Here is a 22,260-nt window from a genome sequence, read left to right as displayed (position 1 = left end):
AATCATCTTTCAGAGGATGGAGTCGGTGGACTCTTTGCTGCGGTCATAGACGGTGTAGAAAGGATTAGGATTAAGTACTTCTAAGTGAATTTGAACTGCTCAACTTTAGGATTCGGAATATAAAAAGTTTTTCAATAAGGACATAACAACTTTAAGTTTAAATAAAACACAGAAAAATTGAAATATCGGGCTGAAATTTATTAGAGTTGTAGTACACATGTTACAATTATGTGTGGAATTCGATGTCGTTCATATGACCTCCACGGGCACGACGGCAGCAATCGATTCTTCGAATCCAATTTTCAACTACTCTCCCACACATATCAGCCGGAATGTTGGTAATTTCGTGTTCAATATTGTTCCTGAGATCGTCTAACGTCGTTGGATGGTTGGTGTAAACTTCCGACTTAAGGTAACCACGCAAGAAAAAATCCAACGGCGTTAGACGATCTCAGGAACAATATTGAACACGAAATTACCAACATTCCGGCTGATATGTGTGGGAGAGTAGTTGAAAATTGGATTCAAAGAATCGATTGCTGGCGTCGTGCCCGTGGAGGTCATATGAACGACATCGAATTCCACACATAATTGTAACATGTGTACTACAACTCTAATAAATTTCAGCCCGATATTTCAATTTTTCTGTGTTTTATTTAAACTTAAAGTTGTTATGTCCTTATTGAAAAACCTTTTAGTAGAAGCATCGTTTTCAGAATAGTCGGTTTAGATTTGTTAGACGCGCAGGCTGCTGGCTGGCTGTCTGGCTATTGACGGATGTTTCTACTGTATGTAAATATTGACGCCTTCGTTCGTCATCCTGACTGTTCTTGGTTCTCTATAAAATCGCGCACCAGAAACAGAAAGAGAAATGGAAAACGAAATTTCGATTGCGTGAAGTGCCGTGTGTTTTTTTCCTGTAAATAACCGTCCGCTATATAGGTCGGACTATTATTACATCTGCCGCTTTCTAGATGCTTGCTTTCTGGAACCGAGGACAGCGAGGGATCGAAGGAGACAGGGCCAAGGCTGTGTCTTCAAGCTTGAAGAAGTTAGGCGTTCCTCCGTAACAAGGAGATTTTATTTAACTATTGCGGCATCGCGTAAAAACAAAATTTATCATAAATTTTCGTTTGTATCAGTAGTTGTTGGATGAAAGATTTAGGAAGATCGACTCGGTCTTTTTTTTAAGGATGTCGAAGCAGGAAACATCTTTAGCTTAGGGGATCTTTTCAAGCATTCTTTCTCCAGGAAATGATAAGAAAGAATTACGCAATCGACGGATCTATTAACCCGAATGATACGAAAGTCTGTTCCGCAGCGGAATTGCTAGCTACTTAGTCAAGTTTAAATATAATTCGCGGCGTGCCGCGTTTTGCTCATCCTCGTCATCGTATCGCGCACTTTTCGCCGAGTTCCGAAACGATTTAACTACGAACTGTCCAAAATTAAATCGCTGCGGTTCATGATTAATTATTTTCATAAGAACTACGCTCTGGCGCATCTGGTATCCAAGGTATTCTATTATTACCAGCTCTTAATCATTGCTTCAATGTTGGAGAGGATGTCGCGAGGCAACTGACTAGAAAATTCGATGAAAGTTGCCGATTTCGTGTCTCGTCCGTTCTAAGGTTTCATTCTTCGTCATTTTCTCGAATAACGCCTCGAACAACGTTCCCGCAAATAACAAAATAGCAAAAATTTCAATATTCTTAAATATATGTATAAAAAGAAGAAGAAATTCTTATAAAACTAGGAGGAACTTAATTGCTATTCGTTAATTATAGTAACAACATTCTTGATATACAAAAGAGAAGAGTATTGTATTAAAATTATTTACACGATTTTCTATTTGAATTCGAAAAACTCGATTTAAAATTCGCGCCGGAAACGACATAGTTTCGCTATCTGGCGTCCTGTTTCTGTGTTAACGGTTTCCAGGCTTCGCAGTTAGATGGCACTTTTCCAAGGCGCATAAGTGTCTGTCTACAATCCACCGTTTAGACGAAAGCATACTAACCCCAGCAGCGAGTGGATAGGAGCCTCGAAAACGTAGGTTGTTTTCAGTTAATCGCCGGGTCTATTTAATTTCCTCTTTGTTCTCTCTCTTTACGTTTGACCCTGCGCCGAGAAAGAATCTAATTTTCTCATCTTCGAGCCCCGTCGAAATGTGTTGTGACGCATACTCGCACCCGAACCCGACAGGCGAGCCGCAGTGACTCCAATTTCCGCAGTGTTTTGAAATCCGTTCTCCTAGTATCTTCCCATATCTCACCGCCTCGTAAGTCCTTATTCATTAAACAATTAAATAAAGCCAATCGAATTAAGCTCGATCTAGCTAAACCGCTAGACGCTCCTTCTCTTATAGATTATGTTTTTGTTTCTCTACCACCATTGCCTGCTTCTATCGTAAAACAGAACATTTTCTATGAAATATAAACAATCTTTCATGTCGAATTACATATTTCACTGTTCGGTGGTTGTTGTACAACAATGGCCCGACAAACTGGTTTGCAATGAATTCGCTTGTTTTTTGTTTATTGTGATGAATAATTGTTGCATCTCGATTGTTAGGGGAGTCACCAGACATGGCACAAAGATTTCCTGTACCAAATACAGGGAATAATGGCCCACCTCAACAGAGGTACACAGCGTCGTCTGTGCCTCCAAACCTGCGACAGTATTCCGGCCCGAATTTTTCTGTGAGTACATTCTTTCGTTTAATATTATCATCATTACCATCTAATCATACCTCTTAACGCAGATGCAACAGAGATCCGGATTCACTCCACCTCCACAGATGGGTAACGCCGGACCTGGTCCAGCCAGCATAATAAGAGCCAATCAACCGTATTCGAACATGCGTCCAGGCCCGATGCCTAACCCTCCCGTAGGGAAGAGAAGCGCCGATCAACGTATACCTATGTCGCAACAAAAACCGTAAGCTCATCTGCCAAATGTTTTCTGTTGATTTTACATTACTCATGTTTCTATCAGCGCCCATTGATTCATTAAACAATCGATCTATTTATTTTACACTTTAAAAGAAACATTTTTATTTTGTACTTCAAAAGAAACATTTTAGTTTTTTGTATGTACTCGCGAAATTGTGTCGTCTTTAATCGTTGGTGTCGTGGTGTTGTGTCAATGTTGAAAATCATTTACCAATTTGCCAGGAACTTCACTGCATTTCATAAGCTTCGAAATTGGTTTATTGATTTTTGAATCTGTGATTTTTACATAAACTCATTTAGGTATTTTTGGAACAGTGATTTTTCACATTCCACTTCCAAGAAGAAGAAAAAGCTGGCGGACAAAATACTGCCGCAGAAAGTGCGCGATTTAGTGCCAGAGTCGCAGGCCTACATGGACCTGTTAGCGTTCGAGAGGAAGCTGGACGCGACCATAATGCGAAAACGATTAGACATACAAGAGGCGCTGAAACGTCCCATGAAACAGAAGAGGAAGCTACGAATATTTATTTCGAATACATTTTATCCCGCGAAGGAAGCTGGCGAGGGAGAGGACGGTTCGGTGGCATCGTGGGAACTTAGAGTAGAAGGTCGATTACTGGATGACACGAAGAACGATCCTAACAAAGTAAGAAACGTTTTCAGATATATGGTGCAACGTAAGGATAAATTTATTAATCTCTCTCTAAACTCTAGGTGAAACGGAAGTTCTCCTCGTTCTTTAAAAGCTTAGTTATAGAATTGGATAAAGATCTGTACGGCCCTGATAACCACTTAGTCGAATGGCATCGTACGTTAACAACCCAAGAGACTGATGGTTTCCAAGTGAAGAGACCCGGAGACAAGAACGTTCGGTGCACTATACTTTTGCTCCTTGATTATCAACCCCTACAAGTACTGCATTTTATATCTTTTCTCGATTAACACATTATAGTTGTCTACGATACATAGTAGATATAAATCTATTGGTTGTTCGTAGTTTAAACTGGACCCCAGATTAGCGCGATTGCTAGGTGTTCATACACAGACGAGACCTGTTATCATTTCCGCCCTCTGGCAGTACATAAAGACGCACAAGCTCCAGGACAGCCACGAGAGAGAGTTCATAAACTGTGATAAATACCTGGAACAAATATTCGCTTGTTCGCGGATGAAGTTCGCGGAGATACCTCAACGGCTGAACCCGCTGCTTCATCCTCCAGATCCGATTGTAATTAATCACGTCATCAGTGTAGAAGGTACGCAGAAATGTCTCTCACGCTCAGTGTTTTTCGTTGATAACTCCTTAACAAAAACCCACGGAGAATATTTTCGAGTAAACTCTACCGACATTTACATCGATTCTTTCGAACACAGGTACTGAAACGAAACAGACCGCGTGTTACGACATCGACGTCGAGGTAGACGACACGTTGAAGACACAAATGAACAACTTCCTGCTGTCGACCGCGAGTCAACAGGAGATCCAGAGTTTGGACAACAAGATCCACGAGACTGTGGAGACGATCAACCAGTTGAAGACGAACAGAGAGTTTTTCCTGAGTTTCGCCAAGGATCCGCAGCAGTTCATCAACAAGTGGATCATCTCGCAGACCAGGGATTTGAAGACCATGATCGACGTCGTTGGAAACCCTGAAGAAGAACGCAGAGCGGAGTTCTACTATCAACCGTGGGCTCAGGAAGCGGTCTGTCGGTACTTCTACACGAAAGTGCAACAGAAACGCGCGGAATTGGAGCAGGCGCTCGGCATCAGGAACTCATAAGCATAACGATCGCAGTACAGTACACAATTTTTCGAAGCATTACTATGTAAAGTATTTATACGAATCGTTTTCCCATTGGTTTCAACGGGCGTCGATTAACGTGTCCCACATATTTACTCGACACCCCTGTGGTTTCTATATTAAGTCTAGACGACAACTAGGGCGACGTATTTTCATGAAATTGTCAGGAAGAGAATCTGTATAGTCTTACAAAGCGCAGAAACTGTCCCGAAGTAACAACGAGATTCTCCTCCAGCAAAAAACACAGCTTTATTTACACGAAACATATATCATGTATCTTTATTCGAATCCATTTTTTTCATAAATCTTTTCTATGAAAAAAAAGAGGGAAAATATATATACATATGTATGTATGTATGTATGTATGTATATATATATATTGCCACAACTACACGCTTCGTCATCGATGCGACGAAATTCTGTACAATATAATGAATAAATCTTTGATATAACTCGCTGAAAATATAGTCTCGCGCTGCATCCCACGAGAAGCAAATATTTGTTCGCTCGTAAGAGGAACAACAACGGATCGTCCTTTACTTTTTGCTTGGTTCGAGAATGTGTCGAACATTCTGTAATGTAATTTTTATTTATTACCGGACATTGTGACAAACAGGATGTAGGAAATGAAAGAAAAACGAGAGTTCCGTTATCCAATTCTTATTTTGTTTGTGCAAGTAAATACAATTTCTTACATAATCAGTACATGATGCAAAATATTGTTTTTGGCAATACCGCCACAATTTCAAACGGTAACCATTTCCGGTTGATCTAATCTTTGTTTTTTTGTTCTCGCTAGCTTCTTTCTCGAAATCGGGAATTTCAATTTTTTCTTTTTAGTCGGTGTAAAAGTGCTTTTGTTCCTTCTCGTCTCCGTCTTACTTAAGAATATTATGGATTAATCTGATGCAGTATTACAACGTTAACATTCCATGCATTCACACACGGGATCGGGAAACTCATCCGTTGTGGTACACGCTATTATATTATATTCTTTCACTTTGCTCTTTCCTCGTGCATAACACAGTTCAAACATTTCCCGTCTCTTGCGAATGCCGCACCGTGGAAAATAAACTTGAAACGCACCGTTCGATAAACCTCCTACGCTTTTCTATTTATTTTTTCTTTTTTCTTCTCTAAGCCATAATGATATTACGAAACACGCATCCTCTTCACATGCCGACGAGCATTACACGTAAAGCATCGATCACACACGTATTTCCCTTTAATGTCGGTATATGTGAAATGTCATTCTTAATTAAAAGTTTATCGGATCTGGCACGTGGTGAAATTTGTACCGATACTCTACGGTTCAAGTTCTCGATCCTGAACCTGGCCGATTATTATTAGTAGACAGCGGATTTTATGCGTTTACGACGAAAACGAATAAGTGTTGTTAAAAACAGTAAAAATGTTCTATCAAATAATATTACTATTTTGGACCTGTTCACATTATTAAAAGAAAAAAATTCATTTCCATTCAATTTCTAGATATGTACTTCTCCGAATCGTATCACTTGGAAAATTTTGATCTCGGATAAATATCCGCGGTCTAACTATTTTAAAAACGGGGTGACACTTTATATGCACCAACTTATTAACGCGCACCGCATTAAAAAAGAAACGATCCAATATAGCGACATTGATATTCTGGCGATAAAATTTCAAAACCTCATAAAGTCTCGATTCGATGAACATAACTTCTATCGACGGTCGCGGAATCCTTTACGATGCTAAATCACAAGTGCACAAATTGATTGTATCGTTTCTAATACAATAAACTCTGATTATATTCTGGCGTAATCTCGTCCAAGAGTCGTTCTCCACAATGTATATTATTATATTATTGTTATTATTGACCTGTTCGATTGGAGCGAGTACGCCGCAGATTTGCATGCACGAGATCAAGGTTTATTGTATACATTTATTCCCTAATCTTAATTACACATTCACATATATTTCATTGTATAAAGTTTTAAATATACATGCGGGTGACGAGACAAATTCTTGAATGGTTTCATATTTTTCTTGTTTTTTTTTCTCTTTTGTTGGTTTAATTAGACATTATTCGCTTAAATCATAGATGGAAGTCGAAGGACAGAAAGGGTAGCCTAAACACATTTTTCCTATGCTCCTGACAAATTCACAAAGACCACTGCTTTTTTTTTGTTGCCAAGCCAAACTGATATTCGACGAACGGCTCAATGAATCTCTGTACACCCTATTATAATATCTTGTAAATAATCATGGTTCGTACATGTTTCACTAGTAGTCCTTGCTTGGATAAAACTGTTTACCATGTTTCTTCCGTCTTCTTTAACACGCTGACTGCCATATCTTGTATATAAAACCATAGAACCCTCCACTGGAATCTTCTTAACCCAGGATTTGTCATGGTTTCGACTTGACAGAGTAGTTTGTTTCGATAAAATTTGTCATTTCTGGCCTGAACCTTTGGTTTTGCAGTTTGGTCGTGCAGTGGTACGTAATAAAATAGTTTTCTCATACTTTCTTGACTCCCACGATGCCTGTGTGCGACAGACACACACACATACATACTTTCAATATGAAAATACTTGACTATGATCCCAAAAATTGTTTGAATACACAACTATGCAGCGAGTAGCTCTTGTGCCATTCGTGCGCTGGTGGTTTAAGGATATAGCAGCCAACGTGTTAACTGGGGATTTAATAACACTACGGAGAGAGAGAGATCGCACACTTATTTTGCAGAACGAGGTAGCGCATAGCCTTTGAACGGTTTTCCTTGTGTTGTTATGAAGACATGTCGTTGAAGTGATCACATTTCGGGTATTGCTTTGTATACTATCGAACATAAAAGACAAATATCTTTTGTGTTGCGTGTCATGCTATGCTGTTAGCTGAGTTCTCTTAGCTTTCGTTCAACATATCCGACACTACGTGTACCGTTGTTGCGTTCAGTTTACAATATACACCCATGCTGTAATCATGTTTTCCATTCGTGTGATTTCTGTACGCATCTAGGTTCAAGAGGAAGGTAAATTCCATTCGTGCAGTCTTGTTTTTTTTCGGTACAAATGTTAAGTAATAATGCGGGACACACATCAGTGCAAGAGATCCGTACCAAGGAAGTTTACGTTAAAATTGCCATTTCCTTCCTCTTTTACATGACTATGGATACATTTAAAATAATAGTTCGTGTATTAAAACGACTGACTGTAAATAAACCGTATAAATGTCACCTATGATTGCATGCAACAAAAATGCCCAGCGTTGCCATCACACGTCTCACACGAACAACGATTTCGTTTTTTTTTCATTTTTTAACATTTTATCCAAACGAGGCCATAAAAACAGAAGACCCACGAATTGTTCTCGAGATATTCTGATCGATGTTTCATTCGAAATATGATCGATTCTATAATTTAAAAAAGTATAACACGCGTATAAATAGAAATCTAAAATCTTGAAATTAACAACATGATTATATATTAAGTAACAAAGTAATTGAAAATGTTTTCAATAGATCGTTTAGAAGTTCTTTACCATTTCTCAATATTCTTCTAAATTTAGGAATGTTCCTACTACGTTTTACATCTTCGTTTCGTTTTCAACGACTTAACAAGAGAGTTTTTCTGAAAAATTCAAACGGTATTAAAAATTACTAACTAACCATTAAAAAACTTACTGGAGAGTATCTATATTATTTTGCGAGATAATTTTCAATACTGATTCGGTACTGGAGCAACGATAGGTGTCATTTCCACGTTTTAATTATACGACTAATGCCGGTGGTAAAATTATCTGAAACACACACGCTTCGATCGCACTATCAAAACCGATTTTTTCTTCGTTTCAAGCATTCGATGCGAAATTTTGCATAGTTACGTTCTTTTTGTTTACTTCCTTAAAATATTTTCTAAAATAAATAAACACGTGTTATTTCGTGATGCTACAACATAAAAAAAAACAGGAAGAAAAGAGAGAAAAGGTGAAAACATTAACTGCGTTTAAACCCAATCCAGATTCTCGGTTGGGATATATAAAATTCGATAAACGTAGGATATGCATAGAAAATCATTTGGTATAGTTACAACGTTTGGAAGTATTATTAGTTAATAAATTCTTAATAACATAAATATTACTACGAATGATGGGAGTATAGGAGCCATACAAAACTAGAGTGTAGAAGAACAAACTTTTCTACTATACATCACATTGGATGGATCGTACAGCAAGGCAGTTTGTGTACTGTGAGGTTTATTACTTGATATGCGATGCGCACACAAATAACTAACAAAGTTAGCCGTTGTACTGAGATAAGTCAGACACTAATGCTTACGATTTCAATATGAAATAATACACGCTAGAATAAAAATGTGCAGAGTCATTTGATGTTTTCCCCATTAAAGTTCTATCCAAGTAATGATAAATTGGCATTCGAGTTGCATATGCTCGCGCAACTCGTTAAGGCTTGAATATGTCTTTGACTCGTTCCAAATCTGAGCAAATTTGTTAATGCTTCAAAAAAGTCCTTGCAAACACCGGAGTGTTAAGAAGAACGCGAAAGTTCTTCAAAGTGTTTTAGCTTTTTCAAGTAAATCATTAATGAATTTCTGAAACATATAAACGTCTCGTGTTAGTAACAGTTACTCGAGTACTGTGGATCGAACAATTGCTTCTAAGACACTGTAAAGAGAGGAGGACCACGATTAAAAACTCGTTGCGCCCGAAAATTAGTCACACGATATTAAATTCTACAGCATAGAATATTACAACAGCGAATCACCAAATAGTTGTTACGCTAAGAAAGAGAACACAGTTGCGTGGTACTTACGTTTATATCGTGTGGTGGCTTTTTTGTGTCGACCAGTAGTTCCTATAAAATATACAAACAAAATATAGTTAATATTATTTTCAAACATAGTGTAGTATTGCTGAGATTGGATGATTTACTTACTTGCAAAAATCTCCGTCTGTGATCATCGCTATCCATATCGAGAAGCTCATCTATATCTATTTCAACTTCTCGATTTTTACCACTATCATTCTGTAAATTAGAAATGTATTTTATATGGATACAATCGAATCCAGAGGGGAAGGAAATTGGAACGATTAAGCTTGAACTTACAACTGCCTCGTATAATTTTTCTAGCTCGTCGAACAACCACATTTCCACCGCTAGTCTTTTACGAATGAGGGACATCTGATGAGACCCATATTTGGCGGTCAAGAATTTTTCCCGACGCTCTTTCACCTCTCCTTTTTCAGTGAACGCCACATGCAGATTCGCACGAGCCGGGCTACGTTCTGCGGTAAGTACCCCACCTCCTTCCATTATAAAACTACCTAACGGTTCAAAGAAATCAATAGTAAAAAATGTAGAAAATATAAACATTGTACGATGAAGTATTCATAAAGAATACTATAGTAAATATTAGTAATGTTTTTAGTAAATATATACAATCACCAGTGAGAAATGTTATGGGTCAAACGATTAATGAATTAATTTAAAAATAGGAAAAACAGGGGGGATAAGGAGATCACATAATATTGTACAAAAAACTATACTATATGTATATCTACACATCTTTATTATCCCACAGATTAACATGCGTATATTACAAAACGAAATAATAGCACAAATTGAAATTAAAACCGGGCATGTTCAAGAGTCGCGTGCATTTCGGAAAATAGAAATTGCAATGCCGCGAAACGAAAGAAGATATATTTTCTTCATTGTGTAGCGGAATTAAATACAAAAGCGATCGTGTACAAATAAGGAATTACGTAAACGGCATTCCTTTGTAGTCTCTGTGCGCGATTGCGAGCGTTACAAAAGAATTAATTAAGACGAGATTATATAGTTCGAAAGGGGAGAAGCAATAAATTCCACAAATAACCATTGACTAATCGAGGAGGGAATGAGATCCGGGTTGCTACAAGCGCGGAATTCGCCGCTTTTACCGATTCCTCGATTTAGCGATTCTTAGCGGTCCCGATTTATTTCCGCTAATCCGAGCCTGACGTAAAATTAAAGCGAATTCAAATACAATAAATCATATTTTTTTACAAGCGGTAGAAAAAATGATTGTTAAAAGAGGATATAATATAAAGTTTCGTGATTGGAAATTGTGGGGTTCGAATATTGTAAAATTTCAAAAAATTGAAATCGTGGTTTTTTTAATGTGGCATTCTTTTAAAAGCGAAAGAGTCGAAGTTTTTCGTAAGTTTACAGTACTCTAACCCCTGAAATCAAGCACAGCGGTTCTCAACGATAATAATAATCGAAATTCTTCGATCCCGATTTGCTGTTTATACTTCTGACAGTTCTCTGATAATGTTATCGTGCCGCTAACGAAGTAGAGCAACGCGTGCCAATTCTATCGAACGATACGTCGTTCGCATTGCGTTCCGATTAATATTGTTCACATTTCTGTTTATTTATAGTCGTATTTACCGTATATAGATATGCATATAGGTTGCAGTTCAAGGTCCAACCAGGTTATTGTTACAATTGAGAATCGCTTTAATTACACGCCAGATTACAATACCTCTCTCGAAAGTCCGTAATTCGAAAAACTTACTTAACAACGACGGCGAAACGTTCGTATTTAGGTAACAACGTCAGATTTGTTTCTGCTCATTACTCGGCTCGTTTTGCACTGAATTTCGACGTGGAAAAGAAAAAAGGAAGAAAAAACGCACTCGTTCCGATCGGTGTATAGTCTCCTCTCCTTTGTTACAGTGTAATTGACGAGAAAAGCAGCGTTCGGATGGCAGCGGTATCGCGAATACTCTCTCACGAGGAACCGAATAATTAACGCACGTGCGAACCACTATTTCTGCATGCTACGATAAACAATGAGCCCTGACGAGTTTCGTTCCCTTCGTTAGGCGCTATTCAATGCAAATTGTAACCTCGACGAACACAGACGCGACGACGCTACTCTTTTATACAAACCCGCGAACGAAATAAAACTTCGACGAGCCGAGTCCCGATAAAGACGAATCCAACAACGTGCGAATTAAAAAGAGGAAACGGGACAGATAGCGTGCAAAGGCCAAACGAGGAATAAATAAATGTACGTCTTCTCTCGTTTTAATAAAAGATCAGCGACTCCTCGTCGCCGTTTCACCGTTCGTATAAACAAAGACAAGTCCGTGATCCCGACACGTAATTCCCCGTCCACGCGATAAACAGTATTATCAACGACCGTTCTACCGATCGTTTATTCTTACTTACTCTTGCAGCCTCTATTTCCAAATCTATTCGAGCCGTAACGCACTAACGCAATGCCGAGATCCATACGAATAATAAACTTTGTAGTCGAGTATGATAGCATTTTTTACTAGCCACCGCTGCCACACATTACCTGCGAACTATCTAGTTTCTGGCGAATCACAGCTTGGATAAGCTAGGAACATTCGTACGTGAGAAATGTTTACGTTGATTGCAAACTTCACGTGCGATCGATACGCGGCAACTTCAAGTCGAACATCTTTGCATTTAAATTGATACGAACCGACGTCATACAGAAACAGAACACACGTTGATAGTTTTACTCAAATGTTAATATACAACGTAGAGGTTTTGAATAATGTATGCACAGGAATTGGCGGAAACTATTTATTATTTAATTCAATCTTGACTGGCGTCAACATTCTCTGTTTGGAGACCTTTGAAACTAGCAACTGGTATGTACGTGACGAGGGTATACAATTTGTTGGGGGAGTCTTCGTCGTCGTTCCTCCTTCTGCTTAATCGTACACGTACTCTGAATGGTACGTTCCTGGAAAATAAACACGATCTCATTAGAACGGGAAAGAATCGCTTCGGTTCTGATCTAACTTTCTATATTTCATTGCAATAGTCACCTAATTCCTTTGGACCAGAGTTGCTTGTTCAGACGTGTATCGATCCTCACATCTGGTGTTCCCATTTGTTTCTCAGCGAACTTACGGACCTCTTTGATCGCTCGTGGAGCACGCTTTTTAAATCCAACACCGTGGAGGCGTTTGTGAAGGTTCACCGTGTATTCACGAGTCACTACCTCGTTGATAGCGCTCATTCCCTTGTTCTCTGTTGTCTTCGTCATTTTGCACTGGAAAAAGAGAGTTATTTACAATCCTGATGCTAAACAATGAAGAGCACAGTCTGAATTTTAACCGTTCGTAGTCGGAGCAATTTAACTCGAAAATTAAACATTTCTTCCGACCTATATAGTTATATATACTAATAATTCCATTGTAATGAAATTGATACAATACCTCGTACAATATTTAAATGTGTAGTCATTGGTTAGATACTGATATATTCGATAATGTAAACAATATTGTGAATAATAATCGAGTCGCCACTCGAGTGCTAAGGGTTAAAACTATTTTGCGCAGTGTAAAAATATCGTTTCGGTACAATATCGGATAACGTTTATTTGACGTCTGTTATGTTAACAAGTGAAACAGTAACGAAAACAACGATCAACTCGTGGTTAATCAACCCGGAAAAAATGATGACCCTGGATAAAAATATTCAAGTGGTACGATAATACAACAAATAATTAAAGTAATTGTACCGAAACTTGTTGATTAAGGACAATTTGCAGCCAGATGTTCCACGATTCTATTTCCGTGATTTTGACATACCTCTCGGAAGAATGGCTCGCCGTAAAAGAACCAAAGTCTCTAGCGTTCCTAAACTCATCGCTTCCGTATGCGCCATTGACTAAATACATATATATGATTATCGCATAAAAATACCGAGTACGGTATATTTACAATATAAAATGTTGCAAGATGATGCTATTTGATTGCTTATTATAAATCGTTATTCTATATATAATTGAATACTTTTGTAGAATACATAAAAATAGCCTTGCTAGTCATCGAACACAGAGTGTATCTATAGAGATGAAACTCGTGTCGAAATATTTGACTTGACGTTCGAACAACAAAATGCAAATATTGTTATTAAAAAATGAATTTGCGTGCTCACACATACCGGAATTTAGAATTTAGAAAATTTATAATAAAAATTCTAAACTTTCCGTCCGTTGCTTAGTAGAAAAACCTACCCTAATCCAAATCTCTAGCGGCTGGAATTTTGCCTCTGAAAATATACTCTATGGTTAAGTGCATTGTGGGTCCGTCGTTACGTATAGATTTCACCATTGAGATTGCCATACTAGATGTATCGCATGCCATAAGGAAGATCGCGCCACGATAGCTTCGAGGACGCTTGCAATGGCGGAAAATGGAGTCTATTAACCTGTGATGTTGATACGATTGTTTTTAATCATTAAAAAGCTTTTCATGGAATTAAAATGGCTGGTAAAGTGTGGAATTCAGAAATATGGAAAGCATGGGATAAACATGGGAAAAATGATTTGTAAGTGGTTAACGCGTTAACGTCAGAAAGTGCGTTCGATTAATATTGAATTGATACTCTGCATACTCTGTGCAATTGATGGTCGCAACTTATCTCTCCTGTTTCTCGCTCTTCTGAAGAGTTAATTGTCAATTAACGACTGTTTGCAGCCTCAAGTTAATCAAGCACAAATTTAAGGAAGGCAACACTACAGGTGAATCTATACTCTACGATATTTCCCTAGCCAGCTTAGCTGCATGCTCCAACATTGTCGATCTGTTTATGCACGTTAAAGCTTGTCTATTTTGTGTTTTCAGAGTTATTAATCATCTCTTTCCCATCCCATCCCCCAAAGTCAATAATCATTTCGCTCGATATATCCATTATTTATGTAGAAAAGAAAGAATCAACAAATTTCATATAGACGCACGTATCTATTGGTTTTGAGAATTAGCACAATGTAAATTGTACATATTTTGTACTTTCGAAAATTTGTACAAAAGTATGGACGTAAAACGAACATGGAGCTTGTAACGCGTCGTATATTTTTATGCGCTATTTTTGTTTGGTTCTAGAATGGCGAAGAGGATTGTACGAATTAATATCAAATGGAATCCATGGGAACATAAAAAGGGACAGTGTAGTTCAGACATTAGGTGAACTCATGGTAAGACGCGACGATAATTAAAATATCTGTAAAGGCATTGATTACACGAATGAGATATATACTTTATTGTACGATTATGTATCTACTTGCAGAATATCGATGGAGCGATACCATCGGCGATAGTAGATATATTTACGCTAATAGATGCAGAAGCGCATAACGAAGAAAGAAATAATTTTTATTATATTGTGAAAGAATCTGAAAAGGTATCATTTTATAGGATAACAATAAACGTGATTGAAGTATTTACGATCGATTAAGAACTGAACACAATGTCCTAATGGCATAATTTATGTCATTTGCTTTTTGCACAGTTTCTAACAGATAGGATATTAAAGGAACGTTTAGAAATTGATACGTTGCAAGATGTAGGAACATTAAAGAATAAGAGTTTCCAAACCAAATTCATTAAAGTGAAGACAAAATTGTAGTACGTATCTATTTTCTATCTCTCGCTTGATCCGCTGAATTCAATTTGAAACAAGGAGTGACCTATTTAATTTTATCCTCCTTTTCGCAGCTATAAGCAACGGAAATTTAACTTATTTAGGGAAGAAAGCGAAGGGTATTCTAAACTGATAGTGGAATTAAATCAGGAACGTCCAGAAAGCGAAGTACCAACGATATTGGAAATTGTTAAATCCCTTATTGGTATGTTCCTCAAATCTTAATTCCTTCTTAATAATGTAAACGGCGGGTGTAACAAAATTTTCTATCGTTCTTCCAGGCTATTTCAATTTAGACCCCAACAGAGTACTTGACATTTTATTAGAAACTTTTGAGAATCGACCACAGGATGATGCACTTTTTATCCCTTTGATTCGTTCGTACATGAGTGACCAGCAGGTACTCTGCGAAGTTTTAGGATTTAAATACTGTTCTACTGTCAACACCACTCCGTTTTCATTGCAAAAAGTCACCGCACTCATGTTGCAACATGGTGTGATTAAGCTGGATGATATATTGCCATGGTTAGTGCCAGACGATAGAACGATTATCAAGGAGCACGAACAGGCAATGAAACAAGCGAAAGAGTACGTTCGCAAGCTGAGCGTAATTTCTACTAAAGACAAGGAAGAGGTACCAGAGGAAAAGGAGAATCCACAGGTAGAAGTTCGTGTCCATACGACGAATCGATTAATAGAGGATCATAATTACACGACTGTTTTTCGATAGGATAAGTACGCGAGCAATCAAAAGTACGGATTATGCGAGGCGCTGTTGGAAATAGGGGCATGGGAGGTTGCGCAAAACTTGTTCAACAGATTGCCGGAACACAGTCTCACGGATCAGCGTCCCATCGCGTTGGCACTCTGCAAGATGATCCAATCTCTTATGGAACCTGTTTACCGCAAGTATGTATTGCAGAGATATCATTAAGGGCTATGTACACCTTGAAGCGTGAAAAAGAATTTGTATTATAAAATGTGTACATATACCTTGAAGTATGTACTTTATAGCAATCACATTTGGACGTTCCGAATGAAATTAGGATAGTACACTATTGCACCGTGTTCCAGGCATTGTATCATATCACCGAAATTGCAAGGCAGAAGAGTTCCTCCCTTGAAAAGTTCTCTCGCTCCGAAGCCAGTCGAAGACCTCGAAGAGATCCACGATCAGTTGCTGCCAATGCTCATAGTCCTTGGTCCGAATTTGCACCACGATCCTGTGTTGATGTACAAGATCATGAGGTTGTGTCATGCTGCCATAAGACAGTGTCCATTAGACTCAAACAAACAGCCCGTCGAAAAGAACAACAACCTCTACTATGATGTATTAACCATACTAGACGTGGCGTTGTTGCCCTCGTTGTCCTTCATGGACTGCAACTGCTGCGTTGCGGAGGAGCTCTGGAACATTTTGAAGTATTATCCATATCAGAACCGATACTGCTTGTACGCTCGCTGGAAGAATGACACGCCTCTGCAGCACGCTGCTCTTCTAAAGAAAAGAGCAGACGCGCAGAAAAAGATCAAGTCCATCATGAAGAGAGTGAGCAAAGAGACCATCAAGCCCGTGGGAAGGTCAATAGGCAAGCTAACACACTCCTCGCCCGGTGTACTCTTCGATTACGTACTCATACAGATCCAGCTGTACGATAATCTTATAGGTACGTTAGCAATAGTACAATAATTCAAAAGAACTTGAGTGCATTCGATCTGCTCGATCTGTTACAGGACCTGTTGTAGATTCTTTGAAATATTTGACAAACATTTCCTACGATGTACTCGGCTACTGTTTGGTCGAAGCACTGGCTGGTGCTGATCGGGACAGGTTCAAGCATGACGGCACCAGCATATCGCTCTGGCTACAATCCTTGGCTTCCTTCTGCGGAGCTATATTCAAAAAGTATAATATCGAACTCACTGGTCTGCTGCAGTATGTGGCGAACCAACTCAAAGCACAAAAAAGGTACACTGTACACGTCTGCATGGTTATCGCTTATCGCTTTAACCCTTATTCGTCCCTCATTTTTGCAACTTAACGCGTTCCTCGTCAGTCACTATAGTTTATTACTGTCGATTTGCTTGTTTCTACTTTCAGCTTAGACTTATTAATACTGAAAGAAATAGTACAAAAGATGGCAGGCATCGAGGCTGCCGAAGAGATGACTTCCGATCAGCTGGATGCTATGGCGGGTGGAGACTTACTAAAGAACGAGGTAATTTGTGGATCTTTATCATAAACACATAAAGATCCGCAGACTACTAATGTACATATGTATATACCATATATGTATGACAATACATTTTTATATATTATCGCCAGGCTGGTTACTTCAGTCAAGTACGTAATACAAAGAAATCCTCGCAACGGTTGAAAGAAGCTCTAGCCGAGCACGACCTAGCTGTAGCGTTGTGCCTACTGATGGCACAGCAGAAACATTGCGTTGTGTATAGGGAAACAGATAAATCTCATCTGAAGCTTGTTGGTAAATATCTTGCTCGACGAGCAACTCGTCTTCCTGTAATTTTTCTACAAGGATTAATGGAATTTGATGATCACAGGAAAGTTGTACGATCAGTGCCAAGACACGTTAGTTCAGTTCGGAACATTCTTGGGCTCTACGATGACTGTAGACGAATATGTGGAGAGACTCCCTTCCATACATTCTATGCTTCAAGACAATCACATACATTCTGATGTTGCATTTTTCCTCGCGAGGCCAATGTTTGCACACGCCATTAACGTAAATTATTTTTCATCTAAATTAACATTTAATTTTAATGATCTAGATTAAATTTGGGTTAGAGTTAATTCATTACACTCTAATTTATTTTAACAAATAAACGAAATGCTTGTAGATTAAATATGACGCCCTACGTAAAGCCGACCCTAATTACAAGAAAATGTCGACCGCGATGAAGCAAACAAAGTATGCAGAGGCCGCGCAAGCTGTGATGGCGCCTGTTGCTCAATCCGTTAGACCTCTGCATCCACTGAAGGTCTGGGAGGACATTTCACCACAATTTCTAGTGACGTTTTGGTCCCTCTCGATGTACGATTTGTATGTTCCCGTGGAAAGCTATCAACGAGAAATTAATAAGCTGAAGCAACTCGCGGCACAGAGCGCCGATTCCAAAGACGTGGTATGTAATCGCATCGTAATACTAACTTTTATATTTGAACAATTTCTAACGAGTATATATTACGCTTGCAGAACGTTAGTAAAGGCAAAAAGGAGCAAGAGAGGTGCACCACTTTGATCGAGAAATTACAGGACGAGAAGAGAAAGCAGGAGGAGCATGTCGAGAAAGTGTTTGCATATTTGAGGTGAATTTTAGAATCGATGAGGAGAAGGTTTAAATCGATTATAAATTCAAAATTCTTGATTCTGTTTGGTTTTCTAGACAAGAAAAGGATACGTGGTTCTTATCACGAAGCGCCAAATCGGCGAAAAACGAAACGATAACGCAATTCTTGCAATTGTGTCTGTTTCCACGATGTACATTTACCACTGTGGATGCGATGTACTGTGCAAAGTTCGTGCACACCATACATTCTCTGAAGACTGCAAATTTCTCGACGCTTCTATGCTACGACAGGGTGAGTAGAATTATTAGACTGCGGATTTTGTTAGACTGTGAACTGCAATTCAATCTTTTCAGCTTTTCTGTGATATAACATATTCAGTTACCTCATGCACCGAGAACGAGGCGAATCGTTATGGGAGATTCTTGTGCGCCATGCTCGAGACCGTAATGAGATGGCATTCCGAGAAAGCAATTTTCGACAAGGTACACCTTCATTCCCGATGTTTCGAACTGCTGGATGTATTTATTACAGTTTTATTACATTTTAGGAGTGTAGCAATTATCCGGGGTTTGTAACAAAGTTCCGAGTTAGCAATCAATTTTCCGAGGCGAACGACATGGTAGGATTTGAAAATTACAGACACGTGTGTCACAAGTGGCATTACAAGATTACGAAGGTACCCCTTCCTCTACGGCTTGCGGATCGTCCTCGGGGGAAAAACGATGAGATTTCAGGACTAACACGCTCTATTGTTGTAGGCTATTGTAGTTTGTCTCGATTCCAAGGACTATGTACAAATAAGAAATTCTCTAATAATATTGATTAAAATATTGCCGCATTTCCCCGTGCTGGCCAAGTTGTCTCAAATCCTTGAACGTAAAGTGGAGAAGGTGAGGGAAGAGGAGCGTGGGCAACGGCAGGACCTCCATGTTCTAGCTACGTCGTACAGTGGCCAATTGAAAGCTAAGACACCCAACATGATTCGGGAAGCAGACTTTCACCATGTCGGAGACAAAGTAGTTAACAATTGAAACGTTCGTAAAGTCTAGTAGAATCGAAACAGAATCTAACGAGTTTCTTTTACAGGCTGGAAAAGCACAGGATAGTCAGAACAGCGATACATCGGAGAAAGTAGGTGATGGAATATCGAATAAAGAGATCACCAATGGTGACACGCGGATAGAGAAGGAAAACAAAGACCAACGTGAGAAAAGGAGCGCGTCGAATCAATTGTACCAGTAGGTTTTTAGCTTTTTCGTTGAACTGTGTTTCCTGGTAATGTTTTTTATCGTTCTTTTTTGATACAGCGAGGGGTCTGAAAAGATCCGAAAAAAGGAGGAAGGTAAAGAGAGCATGGAGGGAAAGGACAAACACGTGAAGAAAGAGGAAGTCAAGGAGGAAGATCCTATGGATAAAAAAGATCGAAAATATTACAAAGTAATTATATGTTTATGCGTGTTGTAAAATAAGTTTTATGGAGATTATTGTTCGGTGTACGATGAAACGTAAATTGTGATGTTGATTACAGGAAGAACACTATTACAGTAGCGGAGTAGACAATTTAGACAGGGATCTTTCCAGTGTATCGAATAGCAGTGCCAGTTCCGGACCCACGCAAGATGGATCCGACAGAGGTTTGCTTTAGATTAGATTAGATTAAATTAGATCAGATCAGAGTATGATTTAGATCGCGTTGTTGTCCCCTGTGATACTGACGATGTTTGATTTCAGATGCCAAAAGAAGAAAAATTGAAACTATGCAAAAGGTGAGAATCTTTGCACGACCGTGCGAGTGTTAAACTCATTTCTTTCTATATCCTTCAGGGTTTCAAATCCATTTACCACGCTCCCCCTCTTCCACTCTCACTATCGCCTAATTTCAGCGGGACCTACTTTTTATTACGGGTGGGTTCCGAACCACCTTTGCCAACAACACGCGGCCCAACGCTGTTTAACTTCGGTGATCGTACGAGAACCGGTTTTTGCAGCGAGGCAATGGTCGTTGACTGTAACTTTCTAATTTTTGTTTCGTTAACAGGAAGGGAGACGAGCGGAGGGAAATTTGGACAAAAAGGAGCGTTCGAGCAAAAGTAAAATAAGAGACGAACAGAAGGAATTGCGCAGAGAGAAGAAAGTGGGCCGAAAAAGGGTACGCATTCTATGACTGTGTTTAACCCCTTGCTCTACGATTTATTTGATGATTCTTAAATGTTTGTAACTCATTAGGAAAAAAAAAGAAAATTTATATTTTAATATATACCTACGTGTTCTTCCAATCATTCCCATTCAATAGACTACAGTTAAATAGAATTTCGTTCGAAGTTTTCATTACGAGTTTGACTGGATATTATAATACAAGAGGTGTTGATGACACTTTATTTACACCATAATGTCTTTCTAAATTAGGATAGGGCGGACGAGTCGGCAGTCACTACCGAGCAAAAGAGAAGAAAAGATGACGAAAGAGGTAACTACATTTTATTCGACGGGTCTATCGGGGAGAATCTTTTGATAAACAATGAGATTGTTTGCAGCGAAAGGAGCACATCAGAACGGCGATATGCCCGAACACAGAGAAAAGCATCATTACAATAAGGTCGGTAATTCCGGTTTAAATATTCCATTGTATTCCAAAACCACAGAAAAAGAAATGAAACTAGTTGAGTCTTGAGAGTAATCAATCTCTTCGTTAATTCGAGTATCTGAGGAAAGTAAAACCTTTTTTTCAAAACTATTTCTTCTGTAGTCGAATAGCTGTTTTTCGTCATCGTTAATAAACGATTGCAAGTAGGTGATTTAGTTGTACTCCCTAGAGTTTTCATGCGTAACGAAAGCGTAGCGTAGGATTAGAGAGAGAAAAAAAAAGTCATACGACCCTGATCAATTAGAGAGTATACACGCGTTTCGATTCACGTAATCGCATCGCATTTGTTTATATATAATCCTTATCGCATCACGGTTTTTATACATTTATCCCGACATTCTATCATCAATTAACTGAATCACAATTTCTAACACTATTCCTTGACCCCTTAGTTGATAAAGACGTCCGCTTCAAGTACATTGAAAAGACGAAATGGGAGACAATAGCAAAGACCAGAAAAAATAGGTGATACTATCAAGTACCCAAACGCCATTTCCAGGGTCTCGTGATACTCAGAAGATTCATATAACAATGTATTTTCAGGAAAAGTCTCCCTACACAAAGGAACGTGCTCATGAACGGGAGGGCCGCGAAGGCAGAGACAAACAATATCCTTTTTCTATTGAATAAGTAATTAATTTAATTACGTCACTTCGAATTACTTGACACGATTTACAATCACTTAAAATGCGATACGTTCCTTAATTCCTGAGCACTAGAAGAAGTTCGGATCCCAAACGAAGATGATGTACAACAATGGAAAAAAATTTGACTTAACATTTTATATACTACGTTTGGTGTTGCATGTAATTAAGGTAGAATTCAAATAATAAAGAAAGATAGTGAATAATTTGTATATTATATTGACGTCCAATTTTATATAAAATAAAGTAGGTAACAAGAAAAAAAGCTTTCTTTGGTACACGTTCAATTCAGTCTGAGATTTGTACATATACAACTACAATACTCTGTGTTATTTATAATAAATAGAAATCAGCGATGCCAATAAATTAAAAATCCATTTTCACAAATACTTTGTTATTTATCTCGCCTTACCTCTAAATACTTTGTAAATAAATTAATAG

General features: G+C 38.5%; 4 protein-coding genes across 9 annotated transcripts; 2 read left to right on the top strand and 2 right to left on the bottom strand.

Moving 5' to 3' along the window:
• Window positions 1-1,919: 1,919 nt before the first annotated feature.
• Bap60 (Brahma-associated protein 60) lies at window positions 1,920-5,208 on the top strand. Of its 3 annotated transcripts, none has more exons than XM_076447261.1 (7): window positions 1,920-2,052; window positions 2,575-2,702; window positions 2,765-2,940; window positions 3,270-3,600; window positions 3,669-3,866; window positions 3,952-4,210; window positions 4,329-5,208. In XM_076447261.1, exons 2-7 carry the CDS (start codon window positions 2,589-2,591, stop codon window positions 4,733-4,735), a joined length of 1,485 nt encoding a protein of 494 aa, XP_076303376.1. In that variant the 5' UTR covers window positions 1,920-2,052; window positions 2,575-2,588; the 3' UTR covers window positions 4,736-5,208. The 3 variants fall into 3 exon arrangements, with proteins under 3 accessions (XP_076303376.1, XP_076303373.1, XP_076303374.1); XM_076447258.1 differs by having other exon boundaries at window positions 3,255-3,600; XM_076447259.1 differs by having other exon boundaries at window positions 1,981-2,281; window positions 3,255-3,600.
• On the bottom strand, window positions 2,765-12,137 carry LOC143221772 (protein phosphatase 1 regulatory subunit 14B). Of its 2 annotated transcripts, none has more exons than XM_076447264.1 (5): window positions 11,985-12,137; window positions 9,870-10,087; window positions 9,699-9,788; window positions 9,576-9,617; window positions 2,765-7,582 (listed from the first exon to the last, which is right to left on the bottom strand). In XM_076447264.1, exons 1-5 carry the CDS (start codon window positions 12,082-12,084, stop codon window positions 7,532-7,534), a joined length of 501 nt encoding a protein of 166 aa, XP_076303379.1. In that variant the 5' UTR covers window positions 12,085-12,137; the 3' UTR covers window positions 2,765-7,531. The 2 variants fall into 2 exon arrangements, with proteins under 2 accessions (XP_076303379.1, XP_076303380.1); XM_076447265.1 differs by having other exon boundaries at window positions 2,765-9,354; window positions 11,985-12,136.
• Window positions 12,138-12,354: 217 nt separating this feature from the next.
• Window positions 12,355-13,527, bottom strand: Rpl31 (ribosomal protein L31). 2 transcript variants are annotated; one of them, XM_076447263.1, is made up of 3 exons: window positions 13,385-13,527; window positions 12,617-12,843; window positions 12,355-12,531 (listed from the first exon to the last, which is right to left on the bottom strand). In XM_076447263.1, the coding sequence occupies exons 2-3, from the start codon at window positions 12,835-12,837 to the stop codon at window positions 12,381-12,383; spliced, it is 372 nt and encodes a 123-aa protein (XP_076303378.1). In that variant the 5' UTR covers window positions 12,838-12,843; window positions 13,385-13,527; the 3' UTR covers window positions 12,355-12,380. The 2 variants fall into 2 exon arrangements, with proteins under 2 accessions (XP_076303378.1, XP_076303377.1); XM_076447262.1 differs by having other exon boundaries at window positions 13,315-13,488.
• Window positions 13,528-13,944: 417 nt separating this feature from the next.
• Window positions 13,945-22,206, top strand: Tho2 (THO complex subunit 2-like protein). Of its 2 annotated transcripts, XR_013008647.1 has the most exons (29): window positions 13,945-14,126; window positions 14,276-14,319; window positions 14,681-14,772; window positions 14,865-14,978; window positions 15,087-15,202; window positions 15,293-15,423; window positions 15,500-15,879; window positions 15,949-16,127; window positions 16,293-16,885; window positions 16,953-17,187; window positions 17,320-17,437; window positions 17,545-17,707; window positions 17,784-17,965; window positions 18,081-18,365; window positions 18,437-18,549; window positions 18,627-18,822; window positions 18,885-19,013; window positions 19,079-19,207; window positions 19,290-19,547; window positions 19,618-19,769; window positions 19,839-19,968; window positions 20,060-20,165; window positions 20,263-20,297; window positions 20,570-20,680; window positions 20,938-20,998; window positions 21,066-21,127; window positions 21,568-21,640; window positions 21,719-21,783; window positions 21,892-22,206. XR_013008647.1 is itself a non-coding variant. In XM_076420512.1 (28 exons), exons 1-28 carry the CDS (start codon window positions 14,062-14,064, stop codon window positions 21,920-21,922), a joined length of 4,275 nt encoding a protein of 1,424 aa, XP_076276627.1. In that variant the 5' UTR covers window positions 13,945-14,061; the 3' UTR covers window positions 21,923-22,206. The 2 variants fall into 2 exon arrangements, 1 of the variants encoding a protein (XP_076276627.1); XM_076420512.1 differs by lacking the exon at window positions 21,568-21,640.
• The last annotated feature ends 54 nt before the right edge of the window (window positions 22,207-22,260 follow it).

The sequence above is a fragment of the Lasioglossum baleicum genome, chromosome 3 (genome assembly GCF_051020765.1).
Source record: "Lasioglossum baleicum chromosome 3, iyLasBale1, whole genome shotgun sequence".
NCBI classification, from domain to species: Eukaryota; Metazoa; Arthropoda; class Insecta; order Hymenoptera; family Halictidae; genus Lasioglossum; species Lasioglossum baleicum.
This window is presented reverse-complemented; position numbering and strand designations above follow the sequence as displayed.

Excerpts from the sequence above, each read along its gene's own strand:
- Rpl31 (XM_076447262.1), bottom strand. The coding sequence starts at position 13,473 with ATGTATTTAGTCAATGGCGCATACGGAAGCGATGAGTTTAGGAACGCT. Across the intron at positions 12,844-13,314 it reads TCCTTAATCAACAAGTTTCG|TGCAAAATGACGAAGACAAC; the intron begins GTACAATTACTT and ends CTCTTTTTCCAG. Across the intron at positions 12,532-12,616 it reads CTCTGGTCCAAAGGAATTAG|GAACGTACCATTCAGAGTAC; the intron begins GTGACTATTGCA and ends TTTATTTTCCAG.
- Bap60 (XM_076447258.1), top strand. The coding sequence starts at position 2,589 with ATGGCACAAAGATTTCCTGTACCAAATACAGGGAATAATGGCCCACCT. Across the intron at positions 2,703-2,764 it reads ATTCCGGCCCGAATTTTTCT|ATGCAACAGAGATCCGGATT; the intron begins GTGAGTACATTC and ends CTCTTAACGCAG. Across the intron at positions 2,941-3,254 it reads CCTATGTCGCAACAAAAACC|GTATTTTTGGAACAGTGATT; the intron begins GTAAGCTCATCT and ends AAACTCATTTAG.
- LOC143221772 (XM_076447264.1), bottom strand. The coding sequence starts at position 12,084 with ATGCTATCATACTCGACTACAAAGTTTATTATTCGTATGGATCTCGGC. Across the intron at positions 9,789-9,869 it reads AAAAATTATACGAGGCAGTT|AATGATAGTGGTAAAAATCG; the intron begins GTAAGTTCAAGC and ends TCTAATTTACAG. Across the intron at positions 7,583-9,575 it reads AGCCACCACACGATATAAAC|TATACAAAGCAATACCCGAA; the intron begins GTAAGTACCACG and ends TATGTTCGATAG.
- Tho2 (XM_076420512.1), top strand. The coding sequence starts at position 14,062 with ATGGCTGGTAAAGTGTGGAATTCAGAAATATGGAAAGCATGGGATAAA. Across the intron at positions 15,424-15,499 it reads AATTGTTAAATCCCTTATTG|GCTATTTCAATTTAGACCCC; the intron begins GTATGTTCCTCA and ends TCGTTCTTCCAG. Across the intron at positions 17,708-17,783 it reads ATCTCATCTGAAGCTTGTTG|GAAAGTTGTACGATCAGTGC; the intron begins GTAAATATCTTG and ends TGATGATCACAG.